General features: G+C 41.9%; 1 protein-coding gene across 5 annotated transcripts in view; it reads left to right on the forward strand.

The window, feature by feature from the left end:
* The first annotated feature begins 1,366 nt into the window (after nt 1–1,366).
* PARVG (parvin gamma) overlaps nt 1,367–16,667 on the forward strand; it is a 34,713-nt gene continuing 19,412 nt past the window's right edge. For 4 of the 5 annotated variants that reach the window (XR_012579955.1, XM_074539244.1, XM_005492751.3 and 1 more), the window contains exons 1-10: nt 1,367–2,592; nt 7,441–7,542; nt 8,042–8,106; nt 10,882–10,984; nt 11,910–12,050; nt 12,446–12,561; nt 13,443–13,498; nt 14,378–14,400; nt 16,388–16,449; nt 16,560–16,628. Coding sequence is in view for 4 of the 5 variants with exons in the window: in XM_074539244.1 (XP_074395345.1) it covers nt 7,464–7,542; nt 8,042–8,106; nt 10,882–10,984; nt 11,910–12,050; nt 12,446–12,561; nt 13,443–13,498; nt 14,378–14,400; nt 16,388–16,449; nt 16,560–16,628 (714 nt within the window). In the remaining variant the exon portion in view is untranslated. The remainder of the gene's footprint in view (nt 2,593–7,440; nt 7,543–8,041; nt 8,107–10,881; nt 10,985–11,909; nt 12,051–12,445; nt 12,562–13,442; nt 13,499–14,377; nt 14,401–16,387; nt 16,450–16,559; nt 16,629–16,667) is intronic. The other variant, XM_074539243.1, reaches the window with a different exon arrangement.

Genomic DNA, 16,667 nt, shown 5'->3' on the forward strand with positions numbered 1-16,667 from the left:
TCTCTGAGTTGCTGGGAAAGACCTCCAGAGAGTGTAGTTTTTGAAATTGCAAGCAGTATTAATATCAAAAGCAAACAGAAGATAAAAAGAAGGTATGAGTGAGGGTGATTTGGCTTTAGAAAGGGAATGGTTGTTTGTGAGCTGGGATCATAGAGCTGGCATCTTCAGGGCACATAAGCAGAGGTGAGCAGGTTATGACAGGTTATGAAAGAGTGTCTGTTTTGTTGAATTCTGTGTTTCTGGTCCCCTTGCTACAACCACGGGTCTCCTTTAGCATTCCTTCTGTTAATGTCCCTGTCAGCAGGACTGCGCCTGGATCAGGAGTCACAGCCTGTTCTGTTGTGGTCTTGTTTGTTGGGAGATGTTGCACAGGGAAAATACTTTTTTTCATTCCTTGGCTCCTGGCTGTCTGGCCAGCTCACTGTTCTGTAGACACTGTATTTATTGTTAACCAGATTTGTGAGCAGGGCATATTGAACTGACATGTGGCTTCATCCCAGTGAGCCCAGTTTCCAGGAGAAGCCATGTAGGTAAAGCTTCTCTGAACACCTGCTTTTATCCTGCCTTTCTGTGACACATGCACCATAATTCTTTGCCTCTCAGAAAGCTGAGTCAGTGTTAAAGATGTTATTCATGATATTTTTGTGTTACTGGGGGGTTTTACATATGGGTACCAGTCTGAATCCTGTTGAGTTCATCTGGAATGCTGAATGCTCTGCAGCATTAAAGCTCCCACATTTGTAAGTGCTTAATGAATGTTTGTCTTTTCCTGTCCATACAATTTGACTTTTATGTGCATTTACTTGACACACTCAGTTACAGTGAGCTGTATTACCACTGAAAAAGCTCAGATAGTCCTCAGCTTCATTCTGGTTTTCAAGATGAAAAATGGACAGTGGCAGATTTTTTAAAATCAATTTAAACTGTCTAGAATTTCTTACCCCTCTTCCCCACACCCCAGTACTGTCAGTATTAATGTGTTTTTTAAGAGTCTTTTCTACTGTTTTTAACAGTGTTTACTCTGGATTTCTAACTACTAAAAACCAGCCTTGCAGATAAAATTCTGGACTTGTCATATGTTGGAGATATCCATCTTAGTGATGAGTTGTGTACTGTAAGCAAGTTACAATGCAATGCTATGTTTGCTAAAATTCACAGCAGGAGTGTTTATGCATGGTTTTTGACAGTTGTACTATTTATTCAAATAAACAAATAATGATCACTGTTTTCTACTTTTTTTTTTATTCTCAGTGGAAATATCTGTGGGAAGAACTTAGGGATGATGAGCCTCCCTTTGCTCTGGTGTGCAGAGAGTGTAGAGTGGCTCTCCAATACAGCAGGGCTGTGTGAAGGAGCAGAAAAATGCATTATCAGACCTTGTTGTTTTTGTTGAATCCTTGAATTGTTCTTCAGTGGCTATTTTCATGTGGGGGCCAGGTGTTTGTGGTGGGGGTGTGTGCATGAGATGTGCTTTGAGAACTTACAGAAACACCCACCCTGGGTCAGCCCCTTGGAGCTTGTCCAGGGATTTCTTTGCCCTATTTTCTTATCATGTCTCCTCAGATTCTGGTTGCAAAACAAAATGTCCTTGTTAGAGGCTCCCTTCTTGAGATTAAGACTCAACAGAATTTCAGGAATGTTAAAAGGGATTGCTTATTACTGTAAAATCTAAGAGAAAGGGTAGGAAAACTCTAGGAACTATATAACCATGTATTAACAGTCATCTGCAACGCAACAAATACATGAAAAATGTATAAAAAGCAAAAAATATTTAGGCATCATAGGCATAACATCAAATGCAACTCATACAGGATCGACTACTGCTGTCTGTTTAAGTCTGGATACTCATGCACTGGTCATACATCAGGTTTTGGAGGGAAATAGGTGTGTTAATAAATGCAACTCACAGCTGGAGGAAACGTTCAGGGAAAGTGGTTTCTGTGGGGAGCTCTTCCTCTTTAATCACTGATGTGAAAGGGGAGGAAGAGCAGCAGCACTGCCTGCTGGAGATAACTCATATCTCACATCAGGGTTTTTGGCCCTGGTGTGGCTAACTTCCTCTCTAAGGATAAATAAATTAATTTTGTAGGTTTCTCCTTCTGCCAGGTAGGTAGAGTGGTGCTGTTCTGCTTTATAAAATACTGGAAGGAGCACGACGAAAAGGTGTATTGGAATATGATGTTGTCTGCTTTTGTCTAGGTTTTTATTATTTACAAAGCAGAAGTGCTCTGTGAGTCACGCCAGAGGCAAATCGGCCCAGTCATGCTGGACAGTGCCATCCAAGAACAATCATATCTTTTTAATACCTTCTGGTGCTTCAGGAGTTGCAGGGCTGCATGTTTCTGCACTTGTGTTCCTGTTTATTTCAGTCTCTGCAGCAGGGGCCAGCACACACAGTTAAGTTCCGGATGGGGCCATGGTTTCGTTTTTAAGAGCAGAGAACTGTGGCACAACTTCCCCTTTATGTGCTTTGTGCTGCCCTGCATGGGAGACCTCCAAGCCTCGGCTCAGCCCTCACCCCCAGAAATTGCATCCTTACTGCTGGGACAAGGTCTTGGAAGAGCTTCTGGAGAGTTACTGAAGGAGAGAATAGTAAGTCTGGAAAGTGGGGCTCCTTTGGTGCTTTTTTTCATAATTAATGTTCCTAACTGGGGGATTTTCTGTGTCTGTGTGTCTTGTTCTTACTAAGATAACATCTCTTCTGATACTTATGAGCAAACATGGCTCCTGAGCAGTCTGGTACTACACAGAGAAGTGAATGTAAATTTTAAACTGGGTGCACAATGTGCATTCTTTTTCCCCCCCTCATTTATTTTTTCATTCTGGTTTCCCAAAGGTCAAAATATTACTACTAACATTCCCATTTGGTTTTTTTCTCCTCCTTTGTGTGATCTACTTGTTTGAGCTAGGCAGAGTGGGGCTTTTGTCTTTTCAAACAGGAAATGAAACAAGTGAAAGAGTTTGGTAGCACTGGAAAGTGCCTTGTGAATATTCTACAGCTGATTTGTAAGTCAGAGACCCCCATTAGTGCTTTGTGTGGTGCTTTGGGGATGTCTGGGAGCCAGACCCTGTGAAGGCTCATGGAGGAAAAATGAGCTCTGACCCAACTTGAATTAGTTTTTTATCAGTAGGTGTGACATGGCAAGTTTGTGCAATAGCCTAACTCCTGACCTAAGAACAATTCTCTCTTGGCAGCCACTGCAGGTGGCACGCAAGAAATCAAACACCCCTTGGGTTTAAAGGAAAGCCTGTGCATCCAGGGCATTCTCAGAGAATGAGCATTTCATTCAGAGAATGCAATTTCCTTTGAATACGCCATAATTAAAAATCTATGTTATTTAAAGATGCTGTAATGAAATGCCTGTACAGTCGGTATTCGAGCAGTTGTCTCTTACAATGTATTCCAAGTACTGATAAAAAACCTTGTGTGGGAGGATGAGGGCTGGAAAACCAGAATGTCAGCCACAGCTCTGAGCAGCAAATTTATCTGATGGGAGGCAGGAGCTGGTTGCAGCAAAAATGGAAATTTGTGTGTGACAATCAACTTTTCTGACCTTTCCTGTTTATCATTAAACAGTTCACCCAAGGAGGTGTCCCAACACTGGCATGTTCCATTTTGTGTTGTTCCTGCAGTATGTTATTCTCTGAAAGGCTGTTGCCTGGGACAAAGCCTCACCAATATGCTGCACAGCCACATGAAGGGCTGCTTGTGAATGCTAATTATGAGTAATAAGCAATGGATCTATTAAATGCTGGAGAACTGCAGGCTCTGAAATGCCTGTGGGAAATCAATACTGATAAATGTGAGCTGAAATACAATAAATGATGGGCTCTCATTGGTGTGTTGCTATGTAAGAATAAGATCTTGGAGATCTAATAGATAATTCCCAATAAAGGGTCAGCAGTGATGAAAAAAGCAAGCAGGACTTAGGAGGAGAGGAGCAGAGACCACTGTGCATGCTGCAGTGTGCCCTTCTAAATCTGGGCAGGTCTGGTTCCTAGCACTTCCAAACGGCTGTGATCATGCTGGAGGAAGCTCAGAAAAGAACCCTGAGGATGAGCAGCTGGTTTTCCAGGGAAGGGTAACTATAGGCTGTCTTTGCTCAGTTTTGGAAAGAGATGGACATGGAGGCTCTGGGCTTCTAGGGCAGGAGTGACACGGAGCATTAACACAGTAATGTTAATGAAGTGAAAAATGTGGATCAGCTGGTGTTTGCCTGGTGCCTTCAGGAACAGCTAGCTGGTGGATCAGAGCTAGAAACAGGAGATGGGGCTTCAGGTGGTGTAGGGCCACACTGCACCTCCTCACTGCTGAGAGCTGAGAGAGACAGACACATGTTCAAGGGGTGAGCACGGAGTTCATGGGGAGCAAATGTGCTGACAGCTCCTAGTGACCAGGCCCACCAGCTTTGCTTTAGGAAGTCTGAACTGCAGACTGTTAAGGTGTTTTGGAGAAGTGTCTCTATATCCTTGCGCTGCTTATATATTTTGGGGTTCTGTTTTTTTTTTTTCCTAAGGTACTGAAAGGGGGAAACCAAGCAAGTTAATCTTACCCAGGGTAGCAATTTTAACTCTGATTGATTGACACACAGGACTGAGGCCCTAGAGGATATTATGCCACCTTATTGCAAATTCTGAATTTCAGGCCTTTCCTTACAGGTTTCCAAATTTTAGAGTGGCTTCTGATGTTCAGGTTCCTTGGCCAAAAAGAGCCCGGGGGTGTGGCAGGCAACACACCACTTTGATAGCTGAAGAAAGTTAAAGATACACAAATGGAATATTGCAAAGCTGAGTGAGAATAAGTTGTGGCTTACACAGGCCTTTTCTTTTATAAGCTGGACTTCCCCAAGGCATCACAGCTGTCAGAAACCTAATTTAAAAATAAGTTGTCCTTTGGGTTGCTCTCTGTTAATTAACTTCTCTCAGTTAATTTCATCTGGGCAGTCTTATCTCACACAGCTCAGTTGTTCCTCAGGCACTACATCACTCAATTTCTCCTATCTTTTTTAATCAAGCACCTTTTTGCAGATGGCATTCAGTTTGCTGCCACCATAATTAAATGAATTCTCTTGTGATCCTTTCTCCTAGTGCCTTGCTGGCAATTTTGTACCAATTTGTTTTACCAGATTGATGTGCAAAAGCATCCAATTACTATTTTCTACTCATATTCTGTCAGCTTTGGAAAATCTTTGTTAAAACACATGTTCATAACATACTGACTGGCCCTTGTAAAAAATATGTGAAAGCCTTCAGAGCAGCACTGTGCTCTTTGGTATATAAAGCTATTGAGCAGAGGAAGGCCACTTTGGAGATGTTCTGTGCCACAGCATTTTCAGCAGGTGCCTTGCTCTGAGTGGTGGAAGCACCTCACTTCAGGCACCTGCAGCACCAGCCAGGTGCCTGAAGTGCACTTTAGGAAGTTTCTTTTCCTAAAACTAGGATTAGCTACTCATTTAAATGCTCTTTGTTGTTTTTTTTTTAAAAGTCCCATTTCCACTCATTTCACAGGAAGAGTCAGGAAACAGGGCTCTCAATGTGGGCACCGTGGGTAGGGAGTGGAAGAACTCTCCTGCAGGAACCTCTGAAGCATCTCATTTTCTGTTAAAAAAAGCACAAAACCAGTCAGCATCCCCTCTCCCTCTCCTACCGTGGCCCAGCAATAAAAGACTGGTCATGACAACTGCTCTGCTCTGACTTCCAAAGATTTTTGGACTGTTGGGAAGGATGAGTTCTCTTACTCATACTAGAACTATAGTCTGCTCTAAGTGTCCAGAGCCCTCATCCTCCTGTAATTTCTTTCACCTCTGTAGGCCACAGTACAATTGCAGTTTGTAATTCTGATTTCTGGCACTTAAATCAGCGTGCATTTAGTTTATGAAGAACCATTTTGCTTCTTGCATGTCTGGAAGGCTGGGCCCAGAGAGCAGTGGGAAATGGAGTCAAATCCAGATGGTGACCAGTCCCAAGGAGTCCCCAGGGCTCAGCACTGGGGCCAGTCCTGTTTAATGCCTTCACTGATGATCTGGACAAGGGGATCAAGGGCACACCCAGTCAGTTCATGGACAGCACCCAGCTGGGTGGGAGTGTGGATCTGCTGGAGGGCAGGAAGGCTCTGCAGAGGCTGGACAGGCTGGATCCATGGGCCCAGGCCAGTGCTCTGAGATTCCACAAGGCCAAGGGCCCAGTCCTGCCTTGGGTCACACCAACCCCCTGCAGCTCCAGGCTGGGGCAGAGGGGCTGGAAAGATGGGAAAGGCCCTGGGGGTGCTGGGGACAGCGGCTGGACAGGAGCCAGGTGTGCCCAGGGGGGCAGGAGGCCAATGGCACCTGGGCTGTGCCAGCCATGGTGTGGCAGCAGGGCCAGGGCAGTGACTGTCCCCTGGGCTGGCACTGCTGGGGCCGCACCTCAGATCCTGGGGCACTTCTGGGAACCTCAGGACAAGAAATGGACATGGAGGGGCTGGAGCGTGTCCAGAGAAGGGAACGGAGCTGGGGAAGGGGCTGGAGCACCAGGAGGGGCTGAGGGAGCTGGGGGGGCTCAGCCTGGAGAAAAGGAGGCTCAGGGGGGCCCTTCTGGCTCTGCACAACTCCCTGACAGGAGGGGACAGCTGGGGGGGATCAGGCTCTGCTCCCAGGGAACACGGGACAGGATGAGAGGAAATTGTCTCAAGCTTTGCCAGGAGAGGTTCAGGTTGGACATCAGGGAAAATTTTTGCACTGAAAGGGTTCTCAAGCATTGGAAGAGGCTGCCCAGGGAAGTTCTGGAGTCACCATCCCTGGAAAGATACAAAAGCAATGGAGATGTGGCACTTGGGAACACGATTTAGTGGTGGGTGAACAGTTGGTACTCAATGTTCTCAGAGGTTTTTTTCCAATTTAACTGATTCTATGACTCTATACTAGAATTTGTAAAAGAGACTATTCAGATGCCAATAGCTGTCCTTGTCTCCCCACATCTGTACCAGCTAGTCCAATAAAGGAAGCTGCTTCTATTTAGTAACTTGTCTCAGTAATATAACTACTGAATTCTTGATTTAATAGTCCTTAATAATTTTTTATTATTTTTTATATTTTTCAAGCATTCATGGTTTTTCATGTCCATGAATACCTAGGGAAGCTTGTTTTTCATTTCAATTGAAATAGGATTTTACTTATCTAATACAGGGAAAATACAACTAGATGTGATTAAAACAAGTTTTAGTTCAGGTCTTCAGGTCTTTTTTTCCTATGTTTTGATGATTAACCCAAAAAAATGAAAATTGTTTTTAACTTCTTTTTCTTTGCACACATTTAAATATATTTTCAGATTTTTTTTAAAAGCAGCTAGTGATGAAATAGTAACTGATAAAAACCCCCCTTCAGTTTGTTTGTTTTCTTAGCACTAATTTGGATCTTTATGTCTCTTTACTCATGTTCCCTTCCCCGCAATGTTTTTTACCAGTTTACCAGGAGTGATTAAAGACAATGGATCCAGACTTTTTAAATGCATTTACACAGCCTTCTACACTTGATCGATTCCTAACTGAAGATGTCATTGCTAAAGGTATGTGCTTTATGAACCAGGACAGAAAAAAGGCCAAAGAATCACCTGAAGGGCCAAACAGAAAATGTGCTGTACAAATGAATTCTATATTTTTCAACAGTGATCCCATGGCTGTATCAGAAATGAGTAAGCCCTGTGTGTGTCATTTGGCTGCTGACTCTTTGGGGACAGATCATGAAGAAGCAAAACAAAGTCCAGCTGGTTCTTTAACTGAAATTTAAGTTTCACACATATCTGACCAAGTGTGTTTTCCTCTTTCTAGAATTGTCCATCTAGATCTTACTCATCTGAAGTACACTGAAGCATAATTTCCAACAGCAGGTTTAGTAGTCCGCTATACCAGTTTTTTGCTCATAAGGAATTAGCTAAAATGAAAAATAAATTCTTCTACATCATGCAATCAGCCATACTGGGAATATCAAACTGATAGCAGATTTAGCTGCACTTGCTTTAGTCATATCTGATAACTGTGATAGATCTTGTTTGCTTCCTTCCACAGGCGAGAAGAGGAAACTTATAAAACCAACCTCAAGCAACAACCCCAAACTGGAAGAATTGAAACTGGTACCACTTCTTTTACTGCATTGTTTAGCCCTCACCTCAAGTTGTGTTAAAGCAAACAAAGAACCTGGCTCTTTAATCTCTTTCAGCCCTGTAAATTGCCCAGCCTTGTGACCCCAGTCCCCAATCTCTGCAGATGGGAATGAACTCTGCTTTTGGCATTTGAGTTTCACACAAAGAATGCCAAACTTTTGTTCCAGGACAGCATCAGGGTGGCTGGGGCCATACAGGATCCAGCTTCCAATTCAGTGAGCACTGCTGGGTGTGGAGTGCAGATACAAACCTGAGTGGCTTCTGATGTGACACCTCTCCTAACCTGGGCTGCGTGGGTGAGCCACACCAGAAGCACCCAGTTGCTCTTTCATTGTGAGGGTAACGTAGCAGCTACAAGAATCCAGGGATTCTTGGGAATCTTGGGATCTCAAGCAGAAATGTCAGCATTTGCTGTGACTAAAAAGAGATATGGTGCAGGTTTGCTGCACTGATCCCATGGTAACTTTTAGGAGTGCTCTACTGATTTGCAGCAGCCTTCACCAGCAGCTGGCTCAGCTGGCAAGGTTAGCAGAGAGCAGAGGGGGATGGGATGAAGAGTATGAAAGTCACCAGGAATTCAGGATGAAAGCTTTCAGGCCCTTCTATGGTGCATTACCTTCTTGAGGTAACTGTGAAGGATGAGTCCTATTCCACAGGCAAGTACTTAATTTCCATCTAATTTTGAGTCTCTCCAGTGAGTTCAATCACTGTTTCAATTTCTCTAATGACACAGTCCACATAATAAAACTTCCAGGAAGAAAAATGGCATGTGTCTTTTGCATTCTTTGCATTATAGAGGTGCTGAAATTGTTATAAATATTATGAAAAGCAGCTTAAGATATGTGCTGTTGTTTGTATTTTGCAGCATTTATAAACATGTAGGCGTGTTTCTATATTAGGTATTCATGCACATTTGATCAAAAAGTTTTGATTTTGTGTCAGGTTTTCATGATGTTGTTATACCAAAGGGAAAGTCTGAAAAGTGGTGCTGCAAATGCAATTATGTTGTCTACAGAAAGACTGGATTTGTTATTTTGAGATTGCCGAAAATGAAGAGTTTTCCTCAGTTATGAAAATTTCTGTGAGCTTCAGTGCTTAATCCATTTCCTGTTGGAGATTCCTGAAATTATGTTCATCACTGCCCAATGTCTTTTCTTTGGGTGATGAGGAGATGGAAATTGTGTCCTGAGGGAGACAAAGTCCTCTGGGTTTCCATCAGTGCCCCTTGATTGCCTTCCTAATCTAAAGACTTGATGGCTTCTCTAGAGAAACATTTGGGATGGAGACAGGGACAGGGAGGAATCTTCAAGGGAAGAACAAGGGAAGCAAAGAAACTCACTGGGGAGAGACACTTTCACTGCATTTTCCTTTTGAGGTGGCTGTGGAGAAGTGAGAAATACAAAATGGCTCCCTGTAGTTGCTATACGTATGCAGCTGCATGTAAAATAGAAGATGGTTAAATTTGGAAGCCAGCAGCAAACTTCACAAAGTATTCCTTTTCTCCTTTCTTGTTTGCTCATTTGTAGACAGGAGGATCTGCTCTGCAGCTGAGTGGGGCCCCCACAACTGAGCAGAACTGTGTGAGCTGCAGGCTGGGAGAGCAAAGGAGGGATGCCATAGGGCTGCTCGGCAGTGCTTGCTGCTTTTCTTACTTCCCTCTGGCTGGACTCTTGTGTTCAGAGTTCTGCTCTACCCCTCACACCTCCGAAGTGTCACCAAGCTGAAGAGCACAGCTTTCTGCTCTTGTTATTTCTTAGCCTAGGATGCCTTTTACAGTTTGACAGCTTCGCAGTTCAGGCTTTTTTATTTCTTGTGCAGTTTCAAGCTTCTTAGAGATTTTTCAAACTGTTCTTACATTTTTGTTAATGTTGGCGAGTTTACAGGAATCTGGTACGAATTTTCTCCTCTGTTTACAGCAAGTGAGAAGGATATAATCCACTCCAGACACTCACTCATAACGATCACAGCAATAAAAGCAATACCCTTCCCTCTTAAAAGAGGGATGCTCATGTTGGCAGCCAGCTGGGGCTACTGCTTTTCTGTTGTGCTTCACCAGGTCATATTCCCTTTCCCTCAACACATGTGAAAAAAGCACATGCTTGGAGAAGCACTGAGGAACTGCTTTGTTCTTCCACGTAGAAGCACATGTGGTTCCTCTCCTTTTGTAGCCAGACCTTGGCTTCCTGAGCAGCTTCCCCTTTGCAAAGGCAGGAAGGATATTGGAAGGCCAGTGGGAGGACTACCATGTAAGAAAGTTCCAAGGAGGTATTTGGGGATTGAGTGGTACAATATTACAGAAAGAAAAAGAAAACAAAACCAGGGGATGAGAGGAAGGAGTGCTAATAGTGTGGATGAGTACAAGAAACTATCCACAGAATGAGCCAAGACGCTTTTCCTACAAACTTCTGCCTGGCAGTTGAATTTGTGTGAATTCTGTGATGTGGGATGAAGGCAGGGGATGGGAAGTGTACTGTGGAGCCTTTTCCCCGGTGGAAGTGGGAAGAGTGTCTCTTTCCTGAGCTGTGTAACATAATTCCTCAGACTATAAGTAGCGAGATGTCTGTCTCACTTGATAATTAGGAAAAACGAACCCTTTAGAAAACTACCAAAAAGCACAAAGGAAGTGGAGATTGAAAGCAAACCAAGATCTGAGATAAGGGACTGAAGAGAAGTGAAACAGAATATAGCACTGAGTGCTGTGCTGTCTGAACAACAGGATTATAATTGCTTTGTTTTCCCCTGCAGTTCTTGACTGAGTGGATCAACAGAACTCTGAAAGAGGAACACATAGTAGTTAAAAGTCTGGAAGAAGATCTGTATGATGGGCTGGTACTTCATCATCTCCTGGGTGAGCTGGTCCTTTGAGTTTAGCTCTTGCAGACATCTCATGGAGGAGCTTTCCAATCAGAGAATAAACCTCAGGAATCACAGCAGCAAGGACCTGTCATCACTTCTCACTGCACTGAGGGCCAGCTGTGATAATCACAATTCTGAACAAATTCCCACTATTGTTTCACATGGTTATTTTACGTCTAAGAAATTATTAATACCTGCTAGTTGACATAATGAAAAGGTTAACTATGAAGTGTGAAATTCAGCACTTCTGAAATGAAGGAGGAACACAAACCAGGAACATAAACCAGGGACACAAAGGTGGCTTGTGGTGCTACCAGAAACATTGGATGGAATCAGCATGGCAATATATGTTTTCCTGCATTAAAAAAAAATAAAATTAAAGGCTGGGTTCAAAGAGCTGTTCTGGTTCTGGAACTTGTAAAATTTAAGAGGCTTTTGGCACTATGTGGTGCTTGTATAAAGATGTGGCCTCCTAGAGCAGCCTGTTACCTATTTCTCCATCTCTCCTGTCCCTATTATATTTTTCTTTCCCTTTTACTCTCCTTGGGGTTGTCTTTTAAATCTCCTTTCCACCAGGGCTGAGAGCAGCAGCATGAGCAGGACTGGCTGATTTTTCATAGTTCACTTGCTGAGCAATGAACTTATATATATGAATTGATGTTGACTTTGTACAATATCTACAGAAAAGATTCACTCCTTGGATTTCTGTAGAAGAAAGGGAAAGAGTAAGGCCTGGGGGATGATGCTACAAGGAGTGACTTGAGTCCTCTCCCTTTTGCAGAGCTCTTAAATGATACTGAACATTAAAAACAAGAGTTTGTGTGCTCCGCTGTCATTTTATGTTTCTAATTATTTTCTTTTTCCCTACAATGATGTTAAAATACTTCCTTCTTCTTCCTATGGATCATCTTTAAAAGAAAACTTAGGATCTCTCCAGCTGGATGTTGAGAAGATTGCATTAACAGAAAAAAAACAGCGAAAGAAACTCTCAGTGATTCTGGAAGTCGTGGCCAAGTGTTTGCAACTGGAAGAAAGTCAGCTGAAATGGAGTGTGGAATGTAGGTGCAGAAGTGAAATTGAAGAAAAATTATCCATCACAGGCTTCTTGTGCTATAAGGCTGCTATGAGGCAATGTGCTGCCAGAACAGTAATTAAACAACCTGTTTTCAATTACTAGTTGAATCAAAAGTGAGACAGAAATATCTGACCTGCCTGGGTCTGCCTCCTCTAAGTGTGTGGCTTGTGAATCACTTAAGACTCCTCAGCATCCCTGTATATCTCACTTTTAAGCTGTGCTATTGCTAAATTTTGATGTTATACAAACTGCAATCTGGTGTCCCACTGGTGTTATGGGCCCTCTATGACTTTGGGGTTCTCTGCACAGGGAGAATTCATGATGTTGGAGGGAAGTTCACATGTTTTGCACACTAAGCATTGTTTTCTTCCTTTATAGCTATCTTGACAAAGGATTTACTGAGCACACTGCATCTTCTTGTTGCAATAGCAAAGCACTTTGAACCCACCCTGGCTCTGCCTCCAAATGTTCAAGTGGAGACAATCACCATTGAGGTATTTGTAGTTTCAGTATTTGTTACAGTAGATCCTAGAGTCCTTTCACAAGGCTAACCTGCTTAGAATTAGAAGAAATGTGTGTGCAACTGTGAAAGAGATACTCGTATTTTCTGTGAATGACACCTTTCAATTTCTGAGTTTGTTGGATTAGATTGAGTATTCAGTTTGGATACTCTGTCTTTAAAAGGGGAAAAGCACTATGCTGTTTTTCTTCCTCAGCCAAACATGGGAATGGTCAAAACTGAAAGCAGATGTTGATCTCTGTAAAGAAGAAAATGAAGAAATTCTGCTGTTACTGTCTCTAAATATTTTAAAATAGAAGATTGTTCGTAAATCATTAAGTATTTTTGATGCTGAATATTTCTTTCTTTAGGTGATGGGAGTTTTACTCCCTTTCTGTTAGGGTAACATTTTGGTATTTTTCTCTACAAGCAGATATCTACATGTCTTCTTCCTCTATTTTGTTTCTTAAAGTCTGTTCTGAGACTATAGGAGAAGATTTATTTATTTTACTTATTTTATTATGATATTTTATAATATATATTTTATTTTATATTTATTTACAATAATATACTTAAATATTTATAATTGCAAAAATTACACCCAGTGTATGTAACCACAATGTTTTTCACTGCATGAAAGGGAAGAGCAGCAAACACCAAGGACTTCCTCTGGTGAGGAAGTAAGAGATTTCCTGTTTGAGACTGAAGAGAGCAGAAGGAAGCAGAAATCTCTCAAAGTATCTGGTACTAATTGTACTGGAGTTATTGACTAAGTGCCCTCTGATAATCATTTAAGGCAGCAAACAAGTCATGAAAGCTTGTTTATGGAATATTTTTGTGTGACAAACCCAACACTGTTTACTGTCCTTTCAACAGTCCATCTCTGGAGGATTAAAGACATCAAATGCGGTGGAATATATCACAGAAAACAAGTAAGAGGGGACATAGCTGTTTTTTACACTGTCAATCAGAAAAAAAACATTGTGGGTGTGTTCTGCCTTGCAAAAAGTAGCTGGGATCATGATGATGACAAAGGTGTAAGCCCAGGCAGGTAAATGCATGTGAGCTGTTTCTCTGATTTCTTCTCTTTTATTTTATTCCCCTCTTCCTGTTTGGCATTATGGTGCAATCCTTTTATTTATTCTATATATATATAAAACAATATGTATGATTGTTCCTTAAACTTAGCATTTGTTATTGCCATGGAATTTCATAGCAAATATAGTAATAAAATTTCAGTCCTGTAAATTTACCTGTGCCACACTAAACTGGAAATTTTCTAAAGCCACAAAGGTTTAAATCCACTTTAAATTTGCTGCTTTTTTTTATAAATAAAGAAAAAGGAGGCAATTATTTTCTTATTTTACTGTGAAAGAAAAGTTTTAGCTGGCTGAGTGTGCGAGGTACTGCCATTATTAAAGGAGTTTAGTAGGATACCATTTACATACCAAAAAAACATGTGCATCATTCTAAGAACTGTAAACAGATTTTCCTACTGTCATTTTTTATATGCCAAAACATCTTCAAGCTCTAATATAATGAGCAGCTTTTTGGAAGAGGATATTGAGTATTGTGCTTGTAAAATAAATGTTCATTGGTGTGTGGGCCAGTTAAAATCTCATATTTTCCAACACTCTACACAGATATACAATCTACTTAAAAATGTCTATTGGAAAGTCACTCTGAAATAAAGTTAATGCCACTTTGAACTCTATCTCCTGGTTTACAGGATAGCAGATAAGCAAAGTTTATGAACAAGATCAGCTCTGCTGAATCATTTTTCTAATTCTTGCTTTTTATTGCACTTCCAGAGAGAATATAGAAGCGCAGTCAAGTAAGTGCTGGCATTGCCAAGTTCAGTGTTTTGTTATGTGCTTTTATACACCATGTCCTGATCCATTTTTACCCCATGATAAAATCAGTATGCTCCCACTAAAGTTAATGGAGATTCATGGATTTTTTCCTCGTGTTTTTCTCCAATAGTCTTCTGTTACTGCCTGTTCATACCAACAGAATACAGCCTGGAAAATGGATGGTCACTTTGCCTGTGGGCTACAGGCAACAGATGGGAGGGGAGACAGAGCATGAAAGTGGGTTGATGACCCAAAAAAAGAAACCTGGCTGGAGGCAAAATGCCAGCTTGGATTTGTGCATGGACCATGTTCACTGTTGGAACTATTTATAAAGGCTTCAGAACTGTGTTTCTCATTGCTACCGGGTTTTGTACTTTCCTTCCCACAGTTTGCAAATGAGATTTTGAAATCCACTGGTACTGGGTCGTGGATGGCAGCTCAGTCAAACATCCCCAGAGATTTTACCCTTAGGGATTTTGAGGGCTGGGAAACATTTGAGGTGAAAAATGTCCCCGTGGGCAAAGCCTGCAGAAGCTCTGGGCGCTGCTCCAGGTTCAGTGTGAGCTGCTCTTCCCTGATGCAAAGGAGCACATTGCACCTCTAGAGAACCAAGGCAACCGTTTTAATTCTCTTCTGTGTCCTTTATTTTGGCATTTTCATCCTTTGCAGAGGTGCAAACGATATAATTTAATATCTATTTATCACTTATTCCACTGAGTGTTCTATACTGTGGGCTGAAACTGTGAAAAAACTCCAACTCTCACCCCCTGCCCACTCTCACCCCCTGCCCTAAGCCAAAAAGAAAATAAAACTAAAAAAAACTAAAAAAAAAAAAAAAAAAAAAAAAAAAAAAAAAAGGAAGAAAAAACCCCAACCCATAATTAGGCATTTGTTTCTTGTAGTGGGCTGATTCTGCTGGGAAGAGAAATCTGCAATTCACTCTTCAAGATGCTCTCTCTCTATTTTTGACACGACTTTCTTAGCAAAGGGAGAAATCCCAAAGCGTGGCTCCAGAAGAGGGCTCTCTCTGATTTGTTTGATGGATTCACCTATTCCCTGGCATTGCTCCTGCAGCAACCCGCAGAACAGAGAAACCAGAGGAATCCCTTTCACCAAGGAGGCTGCTCTGTCACTGTCTTTTGGGAGGAATTTCCCTTAAGCAAAACTGCCTCTGCTTTCCTGTGCTGGAGAAACTGGTTCTCCATTTAACTGAGCTGCCAGAGTGCCTCTCCTTGCTCAGAGAGTTTCAAATATTTTGCTCATGCTTCAACCAGAGCTAGGTTGTGGCTGGTTGAGGAGATGGATCCTACTTTTGCTGCACCTGGGCAGAAAGGGGAGGTGAGGGTGGGACTTGGATGGATCTCATTTCCTTGGAAGTTTTAGACTCCTGCTAGTTCTCTGGCACATCTCTGCAGGCACCAGCTCCTCACCCACTTTAAACTGGGTGGCAGAACAGGCCATTTTTGAGGTCTCTTGTCAGAGGAAGGGTAGAGTCTCCATATCTTGCTTGTGGTTTTTTGAAGGAAGGAGGATTGGTATTTTTCTGCAAATTTGGTGTAACTGACATTTCTGTTTGAGGACAGCAGTAAAACACACAGCTCTTCTGCTCCCTGCATTTTATCCCAGAAGTTCAGGGTAAAAAAAACCACCCAAGTGAAAAGAAATAAATCACAGTATTGTGAAACTTAGCCAGTGTTCAGACTGGTGGCAGCACAAACTGAGAACCTCTGCAGGTGAAAATTACAGAGCTGAATGAAGTAAATTGTTTTCTCTGATGTGGTCAGGCTGAAGGGAAGCCTGTCATCCTGTCCTCTGATAAATATAAAGGCAGCATCTTTCTCTGCCTCCCTGCTACTCTTTTCCTCCTTGGATTGTAAATTGCAAATACCTTTCTCCTTCTGTAGCCACATTAAAGCTCTGATCTCTCAGTTATTAAAAATGAAACCAATTAATGTTGTTTTGATACAGAAGATGATGCCTTTGATGAATTATTTAGCTGTGATCCAGATAAACTGGATGCTGTAAAAAAGGTAATTACTTTTTTAGTAGACATCAAAATCTGTTAGGCTGAGCTTAAATACTAGAAAAGTCTAGAAAAGTTATTTTTTCCTTTCCTCCTTTCTTCCCTTTATTTATTTAGGCACTTTTGGAATTTGTTGACCAGCATGTTGGAAAATTAGGATTAAATGTGAAAGACATCGAATCTCAGGTAGGGTGCTCCAAGCTGCATGGTACCCATGTTTAGTCA

Source organism: Zonotrichia albicollis, chromosome 4, assembly GCF_047830755.1.
Source record: "Zonotrichia albicollis isolate bZonAlb1 chromosome 4, bZonAlb1.hap1, whole genome shotgun sequence".
Classification (NCBI taxonomy): Eukaryota; Metazoa; Chordata; class Aves; order Passeriformes; family Passerellidae; genus Zonotrichia; species Zonotrichia albicollis.